The sequence below is a fragment of the Schistocerca cancellata genome, chromosome 1 (genome assembly GCF_023864275.1).
Source record: "Schistocerca cancellata isolate TAMUIC-IGC-003103 chromosome 1, iqSchCanc2.1, whole genome shotgun sequence".
In the NCBI taxonomy this organism is placed as follows: Eukaryota; Metazoa; Arthropoda; class Insecta; order Orthoptera; family Acrididae; genus Schistocerca; species Schistocerca cancellata.
Genome location: NC_064626.1, coordinates 238,370,586 through 238,394,469, shown reverse-complemented (window position 1 = coordinate 238,394,469; position 23,884 = coordinate 238,370,586). Strand labels below are relative to the sequence as shown.

The following is a 23,884-nucleotide window of genomic DNA, read 5'->3' as shown; positions in this document are numbered from 1 at the left end:
TTTAGCTACACAGAGTTGATTATTATTAAAACTATCGGAAAAGAACTTTCTATGCTTCATTTGAATAATGCAAACATCAGCCTCCATTTCAGCGTCGTACACAGCAGAGAATATTATGTAATATGGCACGAATACACTGGTAAAGGACAAGTAGTTTTCATAATGTACTTTCGTACAGTGTCTTAAAAATTAACGAATGTTATTTTTATATTCAATTTGTGATTAAACAGTCTTTTCCCAGCACACAGCATATATTCTGTATCACATCGGCCATTCAACGGCCGTGAGTTTTCACTAGTTTCCCTAAAACTTTGCAGGCGAATACTGCGATGGATACAACTATGATGTCCACTTTCCCTGCCAGCCTCCGCTCTTTTGACTATGAATTAAACCCTCTTCCTAATTGCATACATATCGCCAGGACGTTTAATATCAACCCTCTTCCTTCCAAGCAACTGATAAGTCCACCAATGTACCATACAACCATTTACAAACGTAAATTTGTTTACTCTTTATACGGGGTGTTTAAAAGAAATGTCACGTACTGTTACAGGAAGTAGTGTCGGTCAAAACTAGAATACAAGTTCCAATAATGATGCGTCCGGAAAGCAATACCGGTTGAGATACCTGTTGAGATGCTTTTAAACCAACACCGACAATTTTTCTTTATAAAGTCAAGGAATTTCAACACCCTCTCGTAAATGCCTTATTGAAAAAACGTCTTTGCAATTATTAAAGCCATGTACCTGCTGGTGCCTCTACATTCAAAACTGGGCACTTGTGAAGAATAAATAATTTAATTTCCGAAGTAAGCTCACAATCGCATCAGAATTATGAGTAACAAGCTCGCAGCTATGAAACCGAAACTAAACATTACACAGTGACCACCTGGCATTGTACGTGTGACACATTGCCATCCGACCATTGACAACATGGAGACAAACTCACAGAAAAAGACACATCCGAGCATCATTAAGTATACTAAAATAAAAGCTGTAGCTACATTAGCAAGCCTGTGAGGTGTCAAATACATCGGATACAGCACATCAGTTGCTGTCAGATGTGCGCGTGTTGATAACCAGTTGGTATCTACTTACACAGTACGGAGTTGATTATCAACATACACACATCTGGCAGCGATTAATGTGCTCTATCAGATGTATTTGACACCTCAGTGCCTTGCTAATACAGTTACGGCTTTTCTATTATTATACTTAGTGATGTTTGGATGTGTCTTGTCTGTGAGTTTACCTCCACGTTTTCAACGGCCAGATGGCAATGTGTCACACATAGAGGTTTTATAATTCACCTATCGAATGATCTGAAAATGGCAGTATAACTTTGTCGAAAGTAGTAATCAGGCTAAATATCAACTGCTATCTACATTAAATGTTACAGACTTGATTCCATTTTTCTTACAGCAATCGAAATCGAAATCGGTGCGCTGCTTCTGCGTTGGCAGCGCTGTCTAGTGCTTTGCATTGGATCTCTGACTGCGCTCTCTTTGTAAGAGAGACTGTGGCTGGTTGGACTCGTTGGAAGTTAATCGCCAGTAGTGTTGGGCAGTTGGAAGTTAGTCGCCAGCAGTGACGGATGTTAAATGCGACAAATTAGCATTGATGGAAGGTAGAGGTCTGAAGTGTTAGCGTAGGCTAACGATCTGTACATGTTTGACTTGGAGATTGAATATTATTCATGATTATATACCTTTGTACTAAATGTCAATGACAATTTACATTCGTGGCTGATCTGGATGTCACATTATTAAGGTAAAAAAATACATTATTTGGTTTGCAACAAAATCTTTCCTTTGTTAACTACATGCCTATTAGTAGCAGTGGCTTTAGTAGTTAGAATCTTTTATTTAGCTAGCATGATTGACGCTCGCTATATTGCAGTAGTTCGCCTAATGAAGATTTCTGTGAGGTAAGTGCTTAATGAAATGTATAGGTTATTGTTAAGATTTCGTTTTAGTCAGTGCCATTCTTCTGAATTAATTATTTGAAGTCAGGTTTTAATTTTTTTGAGCAGTCAGACTGCGTTGCGCTAGAATATTGTGGGTCAGTGTTGACATTCTAAGAAAAAGTAAAGAGAAAGTAGGCTCAGTACGTTCAGTTTCACTCAACTGTTTGAGAATCAAATGACGTAGAAGTTTCATCTTCTCAGTCATACTGCAATTTAAGTACAGACACATTCATTTCAATAAAGAAGTTTCAAATTCTCCAGAACAGTAACGTGCCTCCATTAAGAGATCCAGCGCAACACTTCTGTGGCATTGACCTTGTTCCCTCCGTGCCTATTTCAAAATCATGGACCGTCTCGTCGTAATAACTCAATATACTTGGGCTATGAAATCTTCACGGATTATCAGCCGAGTGGCGTCGTCTTCCAGTCGCAACGTTTCATTGGATTGCGTTTCCATCATCTTCAGGTGAAGTTGATGGATACGCAATCCATTGAAACGTTGTGACTAGAAGACTACGCCACTCGCTGATAACCCGTGAAGATTTCATTGCTGAAATACAACGAGAAAGCCTGCAATCGCATATAACTCAATATACGAGGCGTGTTTTTTTAAGAAAGTACCGTTTTGAAATTTAAAAAAAGTGCTAAGGTATCTCAATAATTTTATTTTTACATGAAAGCCTGTACCTTAATCTACGCACCGACGCCATTACAGTCTGATTCTTGTTTACGCTGTGTACTGAGTGTTTAAGATGCCTCCGATAATCGTGAGTCCCGCCGACTGTGAAGTACGGGCTGTTATAAGATTTCTTAGTGCTGAAGGCCTAAAAGCGACCGCTATTCATCGTGAGATCTGTGAAGTTTACGGAGAAAACATTATGAGTGATGGAATGGTAAGAAAGTGGGCGACAGCACTTAAAAGATGGCCGCACAAATGTGCATGATGAACAACGGAGTGGGCGTCCTTCGATTGTTAATGAAAGTTTGGTGCAGGAAGTGGACAATAAGGTGAGAGAAAACAGACGCTTTACGATTTCCTCTTTGCGGAATGACTTTCCAAATGTTTCTCGTAGTGTTTTGTATGGCATTGAGACCGAGCACTTGAATTACCGAAAACTGTGCGCACGTTGGGTACCGAAAATGTTGGCGGATGTGCACAAAACCAAACGTTTAGACAGTGCATTGACTTTACTTGAGCGGTACCACAACGACGGTGATGATTTCTGAAGCCAAACTATTACGGGCGATGAAACATGGGTGGCCTACGTCACACCAGAATCAAAGCAACAGTCCATGGAAGTTGAGCAAGGGCATCGTTTTGCTGCAAGACAATGCCCGTCCGCACGTGGCAAATCAGACCAAAGATCTCATCACATCTTTTCGATGGGAAACTCGAAATCATCCTCCGTACATCCCCGATCCTTACCAAAAATGGTTCAAATGGCTCTGAGCACTATGGGACTTAACATCTATGGTCATCAGTCCCGTAGAACTTAGAACTACTTAAACCTAACTAACCTAAGGACAGCACACAACACCCAGTCATCACGAGGCAGAGAAAATCCCTGACCCCGCCGGGAATCGAACCCGGGAAACCGGGCGTGGAAAGCGAGAACGCTACCGCACGACCACGAGATGCGGGCCGATCCTTACCATCTGTTTCTGCACTTGCAGAAGTCAAAACAGTGGTGATGCAGTGATTAAGTCAGGCGGCAGACTTCTATGAGGAGGGTATTCAAAAACTGGTACAACGTTATGACAAGTGCCTCAATATTGGCGGAAATTATGTAGGAAAGTAGATTAAGGTACAGGCTTTCATGTAAAAATAAAATTATTGAGCTATCTTAGGACGTCTTATTTTAATTCCAAAATGGTACTTACTTACTTAAACAGATGTGAAAATTAGGGAACAATCAGTTTAATAAGTCACCGATGCAAAATTCTAACGCGAATTCTTTACAGACCAATGGAAAAACTGGTAGAAGCCGACCTCGGGGAAGATCAGTTTGGATTCCGTAGAAATACTGGAACACGTGAGGCAATACTGACCTTACGACTTATCTTAGAAGAAAGATTAAGGAAAGGCAAAACTACGTTTCTAGCATTTGTAGACTTACAGAAAGCTTTTGACAATGTTGACTGGAATACTCTCTTTCAAATTCTGAACGTGGCAGGGGTAAAATTCAGGGAGCGAAAGGCTATTTACAATTTTTACAGAAACCACATGGCAGTTATAAGAGTCGAGGGACATGAAAGGGAAGCAGTGGTTGGAAAGGGAGTGAGACAAGGTTGCAGCCTCTCCCCGATGTTATTCAATCTGTATATTGAGCAAGCAGTAAAGGAAACAAAAGAAAAATTCGGAGTATGTATTAAAATCCATGGAGAAGAAATAAAAACTTTGAGGTTCACCGATGACATTGTAATTCTGTCAGAGACAGCAAAGGACCTGGAAGAGCAGCTGAACGGAATGGACAGTATCTTGAAAGGAGGATATAAGATGAACATCAACAAAAGGAAAACAAGGATAATGGAATGTAGTCGAATTAAGTCGGGTGATGCTGAGGGAATCAGATTAGGAAATGAGACACTTAACGTAGTAAAGGAGTTTTGCTATTTGGGGAGCAAAATAACTGATGATGGTTGAAGTAGAGAGGATACAAAATGTAGACTGGCAATGGCAAGGAAAGCGTTTCTGAAGAAGAAAAATTTGTTAACATCGAGTATAGATTAAAGAGTCAGGAATTCGTTTCTGAAAGTATTTGTATGGAGTGTAGCCATGTATGGAAGTGAAACATGGACGATAACTAGTTTGGACAAGAAGAGAATAGAAGCTTTCGAAATGTGGTGCTACAGAAGAATGCTGAAGATTAGATGGGTAGATCATACAGGGTGAGTCACCTAACATTACCGCTGGATATATTTCGTAAACCACATCGAATACTGACGAATCGATTCCACAGACCGAACGTGAGGAGAGGGGCTAGTGTAATTGGTTAATACAAACAATAAAAAAATGCACGGAAGTATGTTTTCTAACACAAACCTACGTTTTTTAAATGGAACCCCGTTTGTTTTGTTAGCACATCTGAACATATAAACAAATACGTAATCAGTGCCGTTTGTTGCATTGTAAAATGTTAATTACATCCGGAGATATTGTAACCTAAAGTTGACGCTTGAGCACCACTCCTCCGCTGTTCGTGTGTATCGGAGAGCACCGAATTACGTAGGAATCCAAAGGGAACGGTGATGGACCTTAGGCACAGAAGAGACTGGAACAGCAAATTACGTCCACATGCCAACACCTTTTTATTGGTCTTTTTCACTGACGCACACCACGTGTGTACGTGTACCTCACCCCTCATGGTAATGTACATGTGCGTCAGTGAAAAAGACCAATAAAAATATATCCAGCGGTAACGTTAGGTGACTCACCCTGTATAACTAATGAGGACGTATTGAATAGGATTGGGGAGAAGAGAAGTTTGTGGCACAACTTGACTAGAAGAAGGGATCGGTTGGTAGGACATGTTCTGAGGCATCAAGGGATCACCAATTTAGTATTGGAGGGCAGCGTGGAGGTAAAAATTGTAGAGGGAGACCAAAAGATGAATACACTAAGCAGATTGCAGTAGGTACTGGGAGATGAAGAAGCTTGCACAGGATAAAGTAGCATGGAGAGCTGCATCAAACCAGTCTCAGGACTGAAGGCCACAACAACAACCACTTACTTAAAAAACACGCCTCGTACTTGTTACTCCCCGATATAGTAGTCCGGACTCACTACAGCACCCAGCAAATATATAGGAAGCGAGAGAGCCCTGTCAGAAGTGCAGTGGCAGTAAGGCTTACCAGACGCACTTGAGAACGTCCTTGGCCTGGTCGGCGCCCTTGTTGAGCCAGTGGGACTGCCAGGCGCTGTGTCGGTTGGCGCCGGCGGCGGCGACGGCCGCGCCGTTGGCGGCCTGGCCCTGCGGCCGGAACAGCTCGTCGCCGCCCAGCTTGGAGAGCTCGCTCATCTTCTCGAGCGCCTTGGTGGCGTCGCTGGGCGACGGCGTGGGCCCGAAGCCGGCCGCCGCCTGCGCCTGCTTCAGCTTGCCGTTCCAGAGCGCGACGGCCGCGGCGGCCGCCACGGTGGCGCTGGCGGCGTCCGCCAGCGGCTGCGACTGCGACTGCTGCTTGGGCGACAGACTGGCGGACACGGCCGCCGCGAAGTACGGGAAGTGCGGCGCCATCACCGGCGACGTCCACGGAGACACCACCGACGGCGGCTTAGCCTGGCGACACAGCACAGCGCGGCGTTAACACAGCACCCACCTCTCTGGCGCAAATTCGGGTATTTCGGGCTGGTTTCGGTCGTGACCATTACGAATACCAACTGAAACTACAAATTACAATATAAAATTGTCCTAATGGTGTCTGCTACCTTTCACTTGTGTGCTACTGTCCGTAAAGTTACCGTGATGAATCATGCGAAGTGAACAAGAGGAAATATTAACTGGAAGTAGGTAGCCGATCAAAATGTTTTTCACAATGTGCTGTGCTTAGCCCTGTTTCCACTCACAGCAGTATATGTTGTGTTATTAGTTCCCACCCTGTCCGCCCCCGGTAGCCGGTAGCTGAATGGTTGCCGGCACGGTAGCTCAGCGTGTTCAGTCAGAGGTTTAAGGGTTGGGTTGTTTGGGGAAGGAGACCAGACAGCGAGGTCATCAGTCTCATCGGATTAGGGAAGGACGGGGAAGGACGTCGGCCGTGCCCTTTGAAAGGAACGATCCCGGCATTTGCCTGAAGCGATTTAGGGAAATTACGGAAAACCTAAATCAAGGTGGCCGTCATCTTTAAAAAAAAAATAAAGGTCAGCGTGACGGATTGTCAATCCTCTGGGCCCGGGTTCGATTCCCGGCTGGGTCGGGGAATTTTCTCCGCTCAGGGATTGGGAGAACCATTGTGTCTCCATTCTTTCGACTGTTTTTTGGTCTCTGGATCATAAGTGTGTATCCGTGTTTCATTCGTGGTAATGAGACGATCCAAAAATTCCATAAGATCCCGACGAAAATGGAGCGAAGTGGACTGTAAAGCAAACAATCTTTCACTCTTTTGGTCTGCAGTGAGACATTTGGGAACCCTCTTGGCTGAGAGCTTTCTCACGTCCGAGATCTCATGATTAATATGACCTACATTCCCTATGGATATCCCCAAGGTTCCCTTAAGTTACTAAGTTACCATTAATGCAGTTATATACTCTAAAGAACAAGGTTAACTGCAAACATCAGCACTAATCTACGTCTTTTTTAACTAGGCGAAGTGTTGTGTTGTACTCATCATCATCGTATCATCCTCATCGGCTACAGTGGCGTCAAATTGAAAGACCGTCACCCGTCAAACGGTCTGCCCAACTGTTGGCCCTAGCCATACGATTAAATAAATAAAGTTCCCACCCCAACCAAAATCATGGAAACCGCGACATATTGGAAAAAAAAACAACCAAGTAATTGTGAAAACCTATTACCAATCCACACCCTCGGAAATATCGGAATATTCAGAAAAACATGATTAGATTGAGCGATTCTCAGTGGCTACCGTATATTATTGGCCAACATTAACGAATTGCCAACAGCAGCACACATTGTTTAAGACACGGACACCGTAAGTGCAGTTTTTCCAATTATTGTACCCAGCCACATGCTTTCTACTTTCCATTACAGGTTACAACAGATTACGGCTCCATTTTTTGATGCATTTATGCCATTTAATTAGTTACGTATGTATCGTCTGTAGGATATATCGGTAACCTACGGTGCGGTCTTCCATTGGAATATGTGCCCACTGCTGTATATTATGAATCAAAAAATCCTAACTTTCACTTTTACTGTTCAGGTGGCAAATTGCACAGCAGACAGCTCTCACGAAACACGCAATTTTGGCGCTGACGTGTAAACGAAAATGACCACACGTAACAGACAAGACACAGCACACTGACTTTTGAGGAGTAGCCATTTGAGACAAGACAGCTGAACGTGTAAAAGGAACTTCAGAAAAGGTAGCACAGGTCATCTTCGGCAAATTCCGATAGAGTGCAGCGGGGCTACTCCACTCACAGGGCTAATCCGCCTGGAAAAAATGGCTCTGAGCACTATGGGACTTAACATCTATGGTCATCAGTCCCCTAGTAATCCGCTTGAAATAAGAAGTACTGCAACAGAGTCAAGGTCGCTTTACCTTCACTGTGCGCCAGCATCCTTGCACCGCCGCATGTAGTTGCAATAAGAGTGTTTTCTGTTACGTTGCTGACAGGACAGAAGAACAAACTCCACAGGTAAGCGAATTATGACGGGTTGTTGCCATAGTTAAAGAATATAAGACAACAACTTAAGATGTACCGAGCACAATAACATGAAATTTAAAATTCTTATTTTATTTGTATGCGAACACAGGTTATCTAGTGTGCGTATCAGAAAATACTGCTGGCTGTTTCCGCAAAGGTCTGATTTACCGCGTCTTTCGAAATGTCAGCACATGAGGCTGTTTCACCTCGTACACGATGGGCTATATCCGGTCAATCAAATTATTAGTTTAATTGACATTTTACTGCGAAATTCTAGAGAACGCGTTTTCTTAGTTTCTTTTCAGGCAGTCAACACACACATATTTCAATTTTTCATGTACGAGTGCGGCGTACCTGTGAATAGTCTATCCTGGAGTTCTTGCGCGGCGGCGGGTGCGGGCTGCACGGCGGCAGCGGCGACCTGGAGGGCGAGGAGTCGCGGTCGATGCTGGCGCGCTTGCGGCCCACGGACAGGTCGAGCGGCTGCGACGCGCTGGCCGCACCGGCGCCCGCCACCAGCTCCGGCGTCGCGGGCTTGCTCAGATTGAGCACCGGCGACTCGTCGAGCGCCGAGGGGCCGCGCGACTTGGTGCTGAAGTCGAGGACGGGCGGCGGCGAGCTGGCGGCGGGCGGCGCCTGGTGCAGCGGCTGGTGGTGCTGGTGCTGCAGGTGGTGGTGGTGGTGCAGCGGCAGCCCCAGCGGCACGGGCAGCACGCCGGCCAGCGGCACGGGCAGCACGCCCGGCAGGAAGGCGGCGGCCGCGGCCGCGGCGGCTGCAGCGGCGGCTGCCGCGCGCGGCTCCGAGCACAGCGAATCCCGCGACGCGCAGCGAGGCGGCCCCGAAGAGGCCCGCGAGTCGCGCGACTCGCACCGCGGAGACGGCTCCCTGCGGGCACGCGCAACGCTGCTCACCTCCGTCCACTGCGACTGCCTCGCCTTACAGCTACAGCACAACGTCCTCCATCAGGTAGCCACTAACTTTGAACTATTGCCTCTAAATACACTAATGGCCATTAAAATTGCTACACCAAGAAGAAATGCAGTTGATAAACGGGTATTCATTGGACAAATATATTATACTAGAACTGACATGCCATTACATTTTCACGCAATTTGGGTGTACAGATTCTGAGAAATCAGTACCCAGAACAACCACCTCTGGCCGTAATAACGGCCTTGATACGCCTGGGCATTGACTCAAACAGAGCTTGGATGGCGTGTGCAGGTACAACTGCCCATGCAGATTCAACACGATACCACAGTTCATCAACAATAGTGACTGGCGTATTGTGACGAGCCAGTTGCTCGGTCACCATTGACCAGACGTTTTCAATTGGTGAGAGATCTGGCGAATGTGCTGGCCAGGGCAGCAGTCGAAGATTTTCTGTATCCGGAAAGGCCCGTACAGGACCTGTAACAGTCGTGCATTATCCTGTTGAAATGTGGGGTTTCGCAGAGATCGAATGAAGGGTAGAGCCACGGGTCGTAACACATCTGAAATGTAACGTCCACTGTTCAAACTACCGTCAATGCGAACAAGAGGTGACCGAGACGTGTAACCAATGGCACCCCGTACCTTCACGCCGGGTGATACGCCAGTATGGCGATGACGAATACACGATTCCAATGTGCGTTCACCGCGATGTCGCCTCTCTTATTCTGAATTATGAGCTAAGTTACTTTGCACATGCATGCGTGCCCAAAGATACTTTGCTTCGTAATTCAGTATAACATAGACAATGCGATTCCGTGCCATACAATACTGTGGTCCAAACGCACATTTTCAGAAATTTCGTTCTCAAATTAATGTCTATGTTTTATAGTATTAGATCTCTCTTGCGCAGGAATGCCCTTTCTGCTAGTGCTGGTCTGCTTTTATGTCTTCCTTGCACCATCTGTCATGGTTTATTTTCCTCCACAGGTAGCACAATTCCTCAATTTTAACTGCTTCATTACACAAATCCTGATTCTCGCTGTTCTCATTTCTGCTACTCCTCATTACTTTCGGCTTACTTCGATTTACTCTTAATCCACATTCTTTATTCATCAGACTGCTCATTCCGTTCAACAGACCCTGTAATTCTTCTTCACTTTCACTGAGGATACAAATTTCATCAGCGATCATCGATAACCTATCACCTTCAATTTTAATTTCACTCTTGAACCTTTCTTTTATCTCCGTCATTGTTTTTTCGATGAACAGACTGAACAGTAGGGACGAAAGACTACCTCCCTGTTTTAAACACTTTTACCCCTAGACGAGCTAAACCAACGGTGCAGCCCACTGAAAAAATGGATGTGGGCTACGCCACATTCTTTAAGGTTCATCTAGTGGCGAGCTATGGCGCTGTAGTGCGACGTTTCCAATGTGTGCCAGGAGTGCCGGCGCGTACCTGGTAACAAATAAAACGAAATTACGTAACTTTATTTTTAGAGGTAATAATTATTACTTTATGAATACCTCTCGCAAGATCTCACGTCCATAGGAAACCTGGACAAAATCCTGTCGAGAATAGCGCCGTGCTATTAACGAATGCATTACAACCCCCGTCCTGCATAGATGACTCCCAATATGTAAACACAGCACGTGACAGCAGGCTGCTAAGTCACTGTTGCCGGTCACTTAAATAAACGACTACACTTATATCGAACATATAAATATCTAAATGCATGACTCTTGGACAGTCTGTCGAGTCTTATAACAAACACACTTATCAGCCTCAATCATGTTAGTTGAGTATGACAGTAAACTGTAAATATCAAGTGCCCGTCTATTAACTCTGTACTATTTCGTACGATAATACTATTTCGTACAATTACACATGGAATACACGCGTTATTTTTGGTGGTGGATTGTGTGAGCCAATGAAATGAGGTGGAGGTGCTGCACACGTAACAGAGTTTCTCGAAGAACCTACGCTAGTTCGCCACGTAACGTCATTGGAACACATACCAATAGCAAAAATATCGCACATATGGAAAAATAATGTGTAATTACTAGACGGGCACGTGACGGTCACACCATGCTGCCGAAACGCGTCGTGGAAACTGGATATCGACACTAAAACATTAATGAAGCAGAATCTTGTACAGATTATAAAATCACCGTTTCTAGTACAAATTTGCGTACTTAGTGAAAAATATTTCATTTTTTTATTAACTCATTTATCTAAATTCAGTGTCCATCATCTACGTAACCATAACGTACCATAGGTTTTTATAGACAACTTTCTACAATTAAGTTATGCATAGTGTTTATACATTTTTGTTAATATTTCTTATAGTGCTCGTTGTATTAATGTCACCCGTCGGCCGCCGATTCACGATCGTTCCGACAGAGCGCGTTGTTCTGCACTTGTTGATATTAGGAGAGTAATGGTACTTAATTAAAGACTAGTAAGTTGTCCTTGAAAACTACGCACCAACTTGTGTTACTAAAAGAATCTAATAGCATATAACAACAAAAATGAAAAAAAAAATGACATGACAAGAGCATGAGAATTTGATAGTAAAGCGATTTATCTTCTGTATTAACACATATGGAAGAGGCGACAGCTTGTGTCTTTCCCTATGATATATTAGTTTTTAAGTAATCGTAAATAAACCGGATAGCGGCAGTACGTCCAATTTTTTTCCGCTAGGTTCACGAACGTCAAGGATCTGAAAGCCATTCCATAAAGCATTTAAGCAACAAATTTATCAAGTGTAGCAACATAAGACGAATATCATAGCATCTGTTCGACGAAGTATAATTCATCCCTAGCTAGTAAAATTGGAGGAAAACTCTTCAGGTCAAAGGTGACACGAAAGGGAGACCAGTCGGCCTTAGGAAGGGGAGGAGTACACCGAAGTGAAAGAAAATGAGGCAAGAGAAAATAAATGATGATAATTTTCCATACATAATACTACTACCTGTCACTGGTTCGTACAGAACGAAAACACAGGCGAATAAGTCGCAATTCCATATCCCAGACTTCATTTGTGTATTTTCGACGGTAAACTAAACAAAATGCGCGTTTCACGATTCCTCTGATCTTTCCTTTGAAGCCATAACAGATTTGTAGAGTGCGGTTTTAGACTCAGTTCTGTTACCCATGGTTATATCTGCCTTCTGATTACGCACACGTCCTGAATCCTCATTCTAAATAACACTCTAACCTTCCTCGTTCGTAAGCAAGGATGCTACTGTATCCAAGTAGATCAAAGAAATTGTGAAATTAGAAATATGCCGGTCCTTTGAAGAGGTTGGCATGGAAAACTATGGCTTCCAGTAAAGAAAAAACTCTTTCCGGTACTTTGAGTGAGTAGTTACACGTGGTATTTCTACGTTTAAAAAATACGAGACAGGGTCAGAGTTCAAAAAACAAGCCAGTACACAAGACTGAATTACTCAGTATATGAATTCAAAGCCTCCCTTGTAAATCTCCTGTAACACAACAATCCTTATGTTGCATTAGGCAGCCACATCGCCACAGAAACTGCAGTAGCTTTACAATTGGCTGTTCAACTGTAAAATTGTGTAACAAAGCAAACAGGTATACATGTGAGAAAAAATGTGCAAACGGCTGTCCAGTGCACTTACTTACATCAAATTCCAGCTAAGGTGGCTTTGAAAGCGAATTCTTAGTTGACGACGAGGGCTGTCGCGGAGTATTACAAAACCTGTTTCGTCTCGGATACGCGGGAAGCACAGAAACTTGCGCCCGATGTCGCGAGACGTAATAAAATCGTCAGACTGGTTTGTAAATTACAGGCGACCTGGCGATAAATCAGATGACGCACGCGGGTAAGAAGGGAACGAGGTGAGCGAGAGCGACCAGCACAGAAAGAGTTTCTGATGCGACGGATGAGCTGCGCCATCGTCGGACCTTTGTGGGCATGTTGCTGTCATTGAAAACACATCACACATTTTAGTGGCCTCAGAAGTTTACGCTTCAAGTACAGAGGATGTAAATACTTTAAATACATTTGTCCCGCTGCGATTTTGAAACAGTATGATAATATGAGGACTATCTCAAAGTAAGGCTCGATAGGGCACGAAATGGAAACCACAGGCAAAATCCGATAAAACTTTGCAGCACAGATGTGTTGGGGAGCGTCTCTAGTATTGTGTCATGTCACTCTCTTCAGTTCTGAACGCACAGTGAGCACATATAGATGCCTTGATATATAGTGTCTTCCGCCAAGTATGAGGGCCTGGTGAGAGATTTCGCCTGATGTCATGCAGCCCACATAACATAGCTGTCATGCGTTTCCTTCTTCATGGCAATTCCCAGCACACTCTGCAGGGGCAACGAAGACGTTCTTGCAGCGTTTTCAATGGGAAGTGTTTGATCACCCACAATACAGCTCGTAAGTGACTCTCACTGAGTTTCATCTCTGCTTACCTGAACTGCTGGCTCTGAAGACAACATTTTGGTACAAATACCCAACTGAAGGTCAGCGTAGAGAACTGACGGAAAGCACACGTGGCTGCCTTATATAAAGTAGGTATTGGAAAGTTGGTACAATGCTACAACAAATGTTTCAATTCGAGGGGCGACAATGTACAGAAGTGGAAGGAAGAAGTAGTTAACTGTTAGAAATAAAACATTTTTTATTTTCACAATGACTTCCATTTCGCGACCTTACTTTCCGAATAGCCCTTCTACATCTACATGGATTACGGAATTCGCTTAAGGGCTAAAATAAAGCTAATACTGAGGAGATACATTCTGCAACCAATGTTTGCTTCCTGCCTTTAAGCTGTATTTAGTTCGAAAGTTGAAGTTACTCATAGGAAGCACGAAACAGGTCGTGTCTCTCTATAGTCTCCTAAGTGGGGGCGATCAATGCTGACAAGAAAAACCAACGATCGAGTTGCACGCTTAGATGTGTGTACATGCTCTTGTCCCACAAAAGATCGTCGAGTTTCATTGCGAATATGAAGTCGCTTCTTAACATGTTTGTATGCTTGTATTCGTAGTTCCGTGACAGACTAGTCAGGATATGTTAGAAAGAATTGTGGGATTGTTTACCTGACGTACGCAAACACGATGCAGTCTTAAATCAGACTGTTCAGTTGCGTAAGGAATAATTGAAGGTAGAAATACCCATCCCACCTTTAACCAAAATCCCTCCATCACAAGACGCAAACAGGTGTTTACTGTTTCACAATTTGGTTCTCCTTACGCTCTTAGTATCCTTACCCTGCACCCATTCGAGAGGCACCAGTCTGCGATTTTCCACTTTTAGAACGACAGATGTTTCTCCTATGAATATAATTGAAGAAACTTATTCCAGCGTCTTACCTTAGTATTTAAGGACATCACATTTCTTTTCTGAATAATATTCTTTCCGTTTGCAATAGTTTCAATGTTTAAACCTTCAATTATTCGGCCATAGTTACGATTTCTTTTTCTCCATTAAAAAACTATCGAACTCATTCTTCCAACACTCGACTTTTAGTTTGTATTAATTCTGTGATTGTGGTTTGCGCTTCTCCTCGTCACTTTTGATTTCGTTTTTATTAATCCTAACATCCGATAACCAGCTAACTCTTTTATTTATTCGGTTTATTCTTACTTTCAAGCTGTTTCTGATATTCACCCTAAGTAAAAGTAACGAAGAATTACAGAATCTGTGGAGCGGAACCAACAGTCTAATCAGCCCGAAATATTTGTTGAGAGTAAACCAAAGAAGCCCGTCCGGTTGGCCGTGCGGTGTAATGCACGGCTTTCTGGGCGGTAAGAAGTGCCTGGTCGCCGGCACGAATCCGCCCGGCGGATTTGTGTCGAGGTCCGGTGAACCGGCCAGTCTGTGGGCGGTTTTTAGGCGGTTATCCATCTGCCTCGGCGAATGTGGGCTGGTTCCCCTTATCCCGGCTCAGTTACACTATGTCGGCGATTGCTGCGCAAACAAGTTCTCCACGTACGCGTACACCACCATTACTCTACCACGCAAACATAGGGGTTGCACTCGTCTGGTGTGAGACGTTCCCTGGAGGGCCCACCAGGGGCCGAACGGCACAATAATCCTGGGTTCGGTGTGGGGGGCGGAGGGGTGAAATGGACTGCGGTAGTCGTGGAGTTGTGGAGCACTGCGGCTGCGGCGGGGACGGAGCCTCGTCGTCATTTCTAGGTCCCCGGTTAACATACAATACAATACAAACCAAAGAAAGACGAAAGTAATGAAGAGTAGCAGAAATGAGACAAGCGATAAACTTAATATCAAAATTTGCGACCAGTAGTAGAAGAAGTACAGGTACCCTGGTACTTTGCATAAGGGACGAAGCAGGAATGGTATAAGAAGCACACTAGCACGAGAAGAGAAGTAATTCTTTGATTAAAGAGTTCTACTAAATCAAATATCGGCCTTAACGTGAGGAAGAAATTTTTAAAAATATACGCGTCGAGCAAAATGTCGTATAGAATAAGTCATGCACAGTGGGAAACCTGGAAATTCAGGGAATATGAGCGTCTTAGGTTCGATGTTACAGAAGAATGCTGAAAATGGTATGAAATGACGATTCCCTCCACAGAATTGGCGAAGAAAGGAATATGTGGGAAATATTGATTAGAAGAGGAGGCATCAGGTGATCACCTGTCGCCGGCCGAGGTGGCCGACCGGTTCTAGACGCTACAGTCTGGAACCGCGTGACCGCTACGGTCGCAGGTTCGAATCCTGCCTCGGGCATGAATGTGTGTGATGTCGATAGGTTAGTTAGGTTCAAGTAGTTCTAGGGGACTGATGACCTCAGAAGTTAAGTCCCATAGTGCTCAGAGCCATTTTTGATCACCTGCCAAAACCCTGAATAACCGCCTATGGCAGCGCGGACGTGGAGGAAGAGGGTCAATGAGTTTCTGAAACATGCCGACCAGGATGTGGAGCCATGCCGACTGCAGCACCGTTTCCGGCTGCGCTAGGTTTCTCGGTCGAGGATCCATGGCGCGAACAGGGCAATCGAGGTTGTCCTGCAGACTCTAGATTGTGTTTAAATCCGGGGAGTCTGCTGGCTACGTGAGTACGGTGAACGTATCCTGATGATTTTCGAAACACGCGCGTACACTGTGAGCTGTGAGACAGTTTGGATAGTCCTACGTTGTCCTCGTGCCGAGGTAAAACAAAGTGCATGTAGGGGCGGACACAGTCTCCGCCACCCCCGCATCTCCCACCACGCCCTCACCGCCTTCCCCTGTAACAGCACAACTGAATCACTGTGCCGTCCGGAGCGACGACGTCCATGACACTCCCGCCCCCAGACTGGACACGTCCGACGAATGTCGGAGAGTGTTTGCTTTGAGATGTTTCATGCTGTACACGCCCAGAGCCGTCTGTCCGATGGAGCATAAAACGTGACTCGTCTAAAAAGACCACTTGTCGCCACTCAGTGGACCTCAGGTTGTGTCGATGATCAGCAGTCAGCATGTACGCACGAAAAGGCCCATGCGCAGCAACGTTCGCTGTGTGGTGGTTGAGCAGACCGTGTTCCTACCCACTTGGTTCATTTTGGTGGTCAGATGCTCGTATACATCACTCAGCGCTCGTATACATCACTCTTGCCGTCGTTCACCCTTGTCATCATTAAAGTTGCCTCGATGCTGGTTTTGGATAGTGCCATCTTGTCATGCACGCGAACAGCTTACAGACGTAGCCGTTTCGGAAGTGCTTCCACCCTTGACTCGAAAGACAATGACCATCCACTTTTGGACGTCTGATAAATTTAAGAACTTTCAACATCGCAGCGCGTCAGCAATCGTTGGTTAATATATTAAGAAATTAAAAACCCGCCTCGATTGCGAAAAAAGCACCTAGTGCTAACCCAGGTTTCGGTGTAGATAACTACACCTTCTTCAGAACAACAATAAAACCCACTAGTGCCTAAGAAGACCTTTGTCAGTGATTAAAAGAACACCATAGCTGTATACTTATAAACGAAAAAGAAAAGGAAAACACGAACAGTAGATATGTACGAAGTCAAAACCATTACTTAACTTAATAGTGTACGCTCTACCTCACACCGGCCTATGTTCGATGGGTCATGACCCGCCATAAACTGCAGCTAGGGCTTGTAAGTGAGCGACCATTTGTAGCTGCAGTTTATGGCGGGTCATGGCCCATCGAACAGGCTGGTGTGAGGTGGAGCGTACACTGTTAAGTTAAGTAATGGTTTTGACTTCGTACGTATGTATTGTTTGTGTTTTCCTTTTCTTTTTCGTTTATAAGTATATAGCTATGGTGTTCTTTTAATCATTGACAAAGGCCTTCTTAGGCACTAGTGGGTTTTATTGTTGTTCTGAAGAAGGTGTAGTTATCTACGCCGAAACCTGGGTTAACACTAGGTGCTTTTTTCGCAATCGAGGCGGGTTTTTAGTTTTTTAATACGTCTGATAAATCGCTCAGTTTCCGCTTTACTGGAACGATTGCACTTTTGTCTGCGTCCCCCCAACACACTTTGTGAACCCTCCACTGCTAGTGCTGCCACCTGTGAGTGGTTATTGCACTCTGACGTCCATTGTAGCAGGTGGTCACATTAGTGTGACTGGAACGTGTACTTTCATGGTACTAGAGTAAAAACTGTGGAAGACGACAGAGATTGGAACACGTTCTATAAATAAATGACGACGCTTGTGTGGGTGGTATTCTGAGACGAACAGGTTGGCACGGGAGATAAATTTGAGCGGGCCGTATCAAACCAGTCAGGAGACTGATGGCGCAAGGATAAGGCTCACCTGTGCGCTGTGGCGAGATGCAGCGGGTCTGGCGAGGCGGCGTCGCCGTCGCCGTCGGCGTCGGCCTCGTGCTCGGCGTCCGCATCGGCGTCGGCGTCGGCGCCCTGCTCAGAGTCCCTCTCGTGGTCGGCGTCGGCGTCGCCGTCCACCTCGGCCTCCGGCTCTTGGTCTGCCTCCGGCTCGGGGCTGCAACAGTCGGAGGCGGCGTCGGCGTCGCGGTCTGGCGACGCGGAGCCCGCGGACTCGGAGCAGCTGGCGCCGCCCCCGCCGGCCTTACTTCCGGGGCTGTCGGGGCCCGCCGCACCTGCGCCTCCCACCACGCCCTCACCGCCTTCCCCTGTAACAGCACGACAGACACGCATTACTCACCATATCAGAGAGACACAGTCAACGCAGAGGCAAGTATCGCTATTACTTTTTTTAGTACTCAGTAGTTTAGCTGATAGCCAGATTGAGCATTCTGGATCCTAGTATGGTTCAAATGGCTCTGAGCACTATGAGACTCAACATCTGAGGTCATCAGTCCCCTAGAACTTAGAACTACTTAAACCTAACTAACCTAAGGACATCACACACATCCATGCCCGAGGCAGGATTCGAACCTGCGACCGTAGTGGTCACGGGGTTCCAGACTGAAGCGCCTAGAACCGCTCGGCCACACCGGCCGGCCGATCCTAGTATACATAATTATTCATAAGTACCTTCGGGGTTTACGAATACGGTAGCATGAAAAATACAAGGAATACGGAAAACAGACACACATTAATGGACAGAACATCTCTCCAAGTTTTTAACTCGCAATACAAATGGAAATGCCGTGTAGCTAGGGCCTCCCGTCGGGTAGACCGTTCGCCTGGTGCAAGTCTTCCGAGTTGACGCCGCTTCGGCGACTTGCGTGTCGATGGGGATGATATGATGATGATAAGGACAACACAACACCCAGTCCCTGAGCGGAGAAAATCTACTAACCAGCCGGGAATTGAACCCGGCTCGTTAGGTACGACATTCCGTCGCGCTGACCAGATTTTTTTTTTTTAATCTAATTTTGCTGTATATTGGTCGATGAATTTGTTCGTGGCGGACGTCCGATGACAGCCGTTCAGGTTCTTTGTTGATCCATTCACTCAGTTTTTTTTTATTACATAGGGTAGCTAAACCTCTGACCGAGCACGCTGAGCTCCCGTGCCGGCAAATCTGTGTGCCGGGCTACCACTCAGTTACCAGGGGCGCACGCAATACAAATGCTAAAATATGGACATTCTCTGATGCGGCAACCGCCAGTACTGGCTGAAAAGCAGGCGCGTGCAGTTCATTAAAGTCATTGCTGCATATTTTTTCGATGTCCTCTGTAAGCGTGTCACATCAATGTTCAGTCTTCAGGCTCTTGGCCATCAGTTCCCAAGCAGCCTCCAAAACCTGTTAGCATCCAACGATATAGCAACGTATGAACTACTGTACGAGTCCGTCCACATTGCCTTCATCAAGATACGGCCCCCTAGATTGGTTATATAATGCTCTTGGTAATTATAAGGCCAGGGGAAGACCAAAGCTCATTTAACTAACTATACAGGGTGTTCGGAAATTTCCATTACAAAATGGTTCAAATGGCTCTGAGCACTATGGGACTTAATTTCTGAGGTCATCAGTCCCCTAGAACTTAGAACTACTTAAACCTGACTAACCTAAGGACATCACACACATCCATGCCCGAGGCAGGATTCGAACCTGCGACTGTAGCGGTCGCGCGGTTCCAGACTGTAGCGCCTAGAACCGCTTGGCCACTTCGGCCGGCAATTTCCATTACAGACTTCTGGGACTTTAAGAGTGCACAATACTTTGAACAAGAACCCATATCCGGAAATGTTTACATGTTGCAGCCATCTGAAAACACATTTACTAGGTAGGTATGCAACACGGTAGTCGTGGTGGGGGATGGTTACATCGGGTCGCCTGATGTCATTTGACTCCATCCTACCTCTCTGACCACGTTCGTTTCTCGTTCACCTGTCTGTGAGAGCCAGAGTTGAGTACACGTTTGCAGAATACGTAGACGTCATCCTTCAGAATGGTGAAGCTCACGGTAATGGTAGAGCCTTTATCAAGATCGCTCTCCACAACGACCGACTCCCTCGCATACACGGACGCACGAGCGATTTATATGGCTATTAATGAGTGGAACTATAAAATAAATGACGTACTGGGTCACGTATAATCAATTACTTGTAAAAGTGGTCACGTTACCAACATGTTTCCAAATGTTTGTAGCACAGAAATGGAACGGTTCCGCACATTGGTTTCAGTTCAAAATAGCATCTAATCACTCTCCTCTACAAGTCTAGCAGTTCGTAATGGAAATTTCCGTACATCCTGTATTTCAACAGAGCCAACATCCCTGGTCTGCTAATCTAATGGAAACAACTCTACACCACCACATCTTCGACGTGTACAGTGAGCTTCAGAGTGAAGTAAAATAAAAAATCGATTTGAAAAGTTTGATATCTGAAATGATTGCAGGAAGAGCAACATGATGCTTTTGGACAGAAGAGACAAGAATGTAGGTTAAATCATCAGGATTTCGTACAGTAAAAGCCCCCCCCCCCCCCATAAAAAAAATCACATACTTCAGATGATACCCCATATGATCGAATTTTTGGCAATAAGCGTTCGCAAGTGACACCAGAGTTTACCACCTCGATTGTACGTATGCGAGGAACTTATATCGGATCTACAGGCAGCGCCGTACAGCCTAAGAGTGCATATTACGATGCTATTAATAATTACAAAAAGTCTACCTGTCTCAACTACAATTAGTAGAGTCAGATTGAGAGATGGCGATCCAGACGTTGTGGAATTCACAAATCAGGACGCATCAGATTAATTCCACGTCTGGTTTCCGTTCATCCATTGTTTTCTTGTTTTATTTTTACAGTGTGTGTTACTTTTTTGTGATATGTACACAGATAAAATTCTATCTTCACATGTTACTGCTAGAACTGCATGCGATCAAAGGCGAAAATGGAACAAACACAGCAGCTTATGCTGCCCCATTGTCCTTCGCGCAAACAGCACGTCCTCGAAGTACAGAATGCAGTGGCAGCTCGGCGAGAATAAAACGGGAAAAGAAATTGCCTGCGCTGCAGCTACCGTTGTCCGAGCATTAGCGAGCATACTGTGGCGCGTTTCTTCCGAACCATAAAAAAGTGCCGTTCCGCAGTCGCCGAACAGAGGCGCCGATGTCTCTACAGCGGCCGTGGAGCGTCGGAAAAAGCGGGCAGCTCCGGGCAAGTTGTCGCGGCAAACAGCCCCGCGTGCACGCTTCATGGATGGCTGCCACTGGCCGCTCCGTGGGCGTGCCATTGTCAGCAAATTAGCCAGCCGGGGTTTCGCATCTTTTTCTCCCGCACTCTGGAGACACTATGACTCCAGCTGCGAGCAGGTAATCAAACGTGATGAGTTGTAATTTCTGAGTGTTCATCTGGGAGGGACCTGCAAGTCACGCGCGAGTACGTTCCGCCACATACTCGGCCGTTGGACCGTTTCGCTACCCTTTCGGTGGCCACGATGACGACAGTTTTAACTGTACTTTCGTGTTATTCTCTCGTCGAGACGTTGAAGAACGTTACTTTTTTCCCCAAACGTGGTCTTATACCGATTTCCACAGTCTAGACAACATCTTAAGAGCAATATACAGGGTGGCGCACGAAACGTGTTACCATTTTGTTTTTGAATATAAACTTTAATGTCAATACAATCTGAAAGGAACATATACTACAATGAAGAGCCGTCCATGGAGATTTGTTCTAACTCAGCACATGCTCAATATGTCCACCGTTTCGTTTCCTAACTTCCTTCAAACGATCACTGTAGTTAGTGATTACTCTACGGCACATGTCTTCCGTAATTTCACTGCAAGCTTGAAGAATAAGTCTTCTGAGCTCCATTAAATTCCACAGCTTCTTGCTACTGCCTTGCCCTTCAATACGCAGTGGTTCATGCAAGATGGAGCAAGGCCACATACTGCAAACACCGTGTTGGTGTTTTTACACAAGCATTTCGACATGCGGATCATTTCACTCAGGTTTCCAGGTCGCTTCAATGACGGACAAAATTGGCCCCCCAATAGTCCAGACCTTAATCCATGTGACTTTTTTCTTTGGGGGTACCTAAAGGAAAAAATTTTCCCGAAACGCCCACGTGATTTAATGGAGCTCAGAAGACTTATTCTTCAAGTTTGCAATGAAATTACGGAAGACATGTGCCGTAAGGTTAACACTAACTTCAGTGTTCGTTTGAAGGAAGTTAGGAAACGAAATGGTGGACATATTGAGCATGTGCTGAGTAAGAACAAATCTCCATGGACGACTCTTCATTGTATTATATGTTCCTTTCAGATTGTATTGACAATAGAGATTATATTCTAAAACTAAATGGTAACACATTTCGTGCGCCACCCTGTACTTATCAACACTACACAACACTAAAACTGGAAGTGTGTCACGCATTTTTACTTTTCAATACTGCAATTTAGAGGACGGATACCAAAAAGAGTAAAGCAGCAGTGGAATGTAGTCGAATTAAATCAGGGGATGCTGAGGGCATTCGATTGGAAAGTAATAAACTGAAAGTAGTAGAATTTTGTTAACTGGGGTGCAAAATAACTAATGATGGCCGAGTAGAGAACATATCAAATGCGAATGGGTAACAGGAAGGCAAGCGTTTCTGAAAAAGAGAAATTTGTTAGTCGTTGCACACTATAAAAATGCTTGCCGTGTATTTATGTGTACGTTCCACATCTCCTCCGAAAATACTTGACCGATTTCAACCCAACGTGATGCACCGATTTCAACCCAACGTGATGCACATATCACTTCTTGTTGTTGTTGTTGTTCTTGTGGTCTCCAGTCCTGTGACTGGTTTATTGTCTGTAAATAATCGCTGTGGTGGTAAGAAACATCTACTATCCAAGGGGTGCGGGTAGGGGTGAAAAAGCAATGTAGCCAGTGCCGAGTGAATACCCATAATGCGGCAAAGCTGCATCATTAAGCTGACGTTAAAATTTATTAATTTCTTACTACTAACTCTATTCGCAACTCATTTCGCAGACAGTATCCACACATTTCGCTGAATGTACCTACAAAAATATATAATTGCACGAAACATAGATAAGGAGATAAGCTGTGTAAAAATGAAACTGTAGGGAGAAATTCGCTACAGATACAGGTGTAGTATGTGTTCAGATATGTGTGAAATTCGTTAAATACACGTGTAAGATATTTGATATCTGCGTACGCGGGAAAGCCACGGGTAAAAAGCTAATCCTAAACACATGGGACGATTTCAGCCAACTTCGGTACACATATTAGTTACGATCTGGAAAGAAATACTACGAGTGTTAAGAACCGCACAGACTCCTATGGGGTGAGAATGACAACGTGGAGAGAGAAGGGGGAGGAGATGGTCAGATAGCGAGGGTGAGGTACGAGGTATACAGTATACAGAGAGATGGGCTAATAGAACACTGAAAAAAATACGTACACGGGCGAAGCCTGACTCTCTGATAGTATGGAATAAAAATGTATGTGCTAGGAAGTATTTTCTGAAGGTATTTGTCTGCCGTGTGTAGCCTTGTACGGAAGTGAAACGTGAGCGATAAACAGTTCAGAATAGAAAAGGACACAGCCTTTCTAAATGCGGTGCTGCAAAAGAATACTGAAGATTATGTGGGTATATTGGATTACTAATGAGGATGTATTTAATAGAACTGGGGAGAGATGTTATGGATCGGTCGTTTGAAAACGTCCTGAGGCTTCAAGTATTAGTATAGTTATTATAGGGCGAACGGGCTAAGTATTGAAGAGGGAGACAAAATTACACTGCCGTAAGC

General features: G+C 44.9%; 1 protein-coding gene across 1 annotated transcript in view; it reads right to left on the bottom strand.

The window, feature by feature from the left end:
* The window catches only part of LOC126166707 (protein tiptop), a 56,724-nt gene that overhangs the window by 5,397 nt on the left and 27,443 nt on the right, over positions 1-23,884 (bottom strand). Inside the window, exons 2-5 of the mRNA XM_049920427.1 lie at positions 18,001-18,337; positions 9,065-9,176; positions 8,645-8,962; positions 5,818-6,242 (exon numbers count right to left, since the gene is read on the bottom strand). Coding sequence (XP_049776384.1) covers positions 5,818-6,242; positions 8,645-8,962; positions 9,065-9,176; positions 18,001-18,337 — 1,192 coding nt within the window. The remainder of the gene's footprint in view (positions 1-5,817; positions 6,243-8,644; positions 8,963-9,064; positions 9,177-18,000; positions 18,338-23,884) is intronic.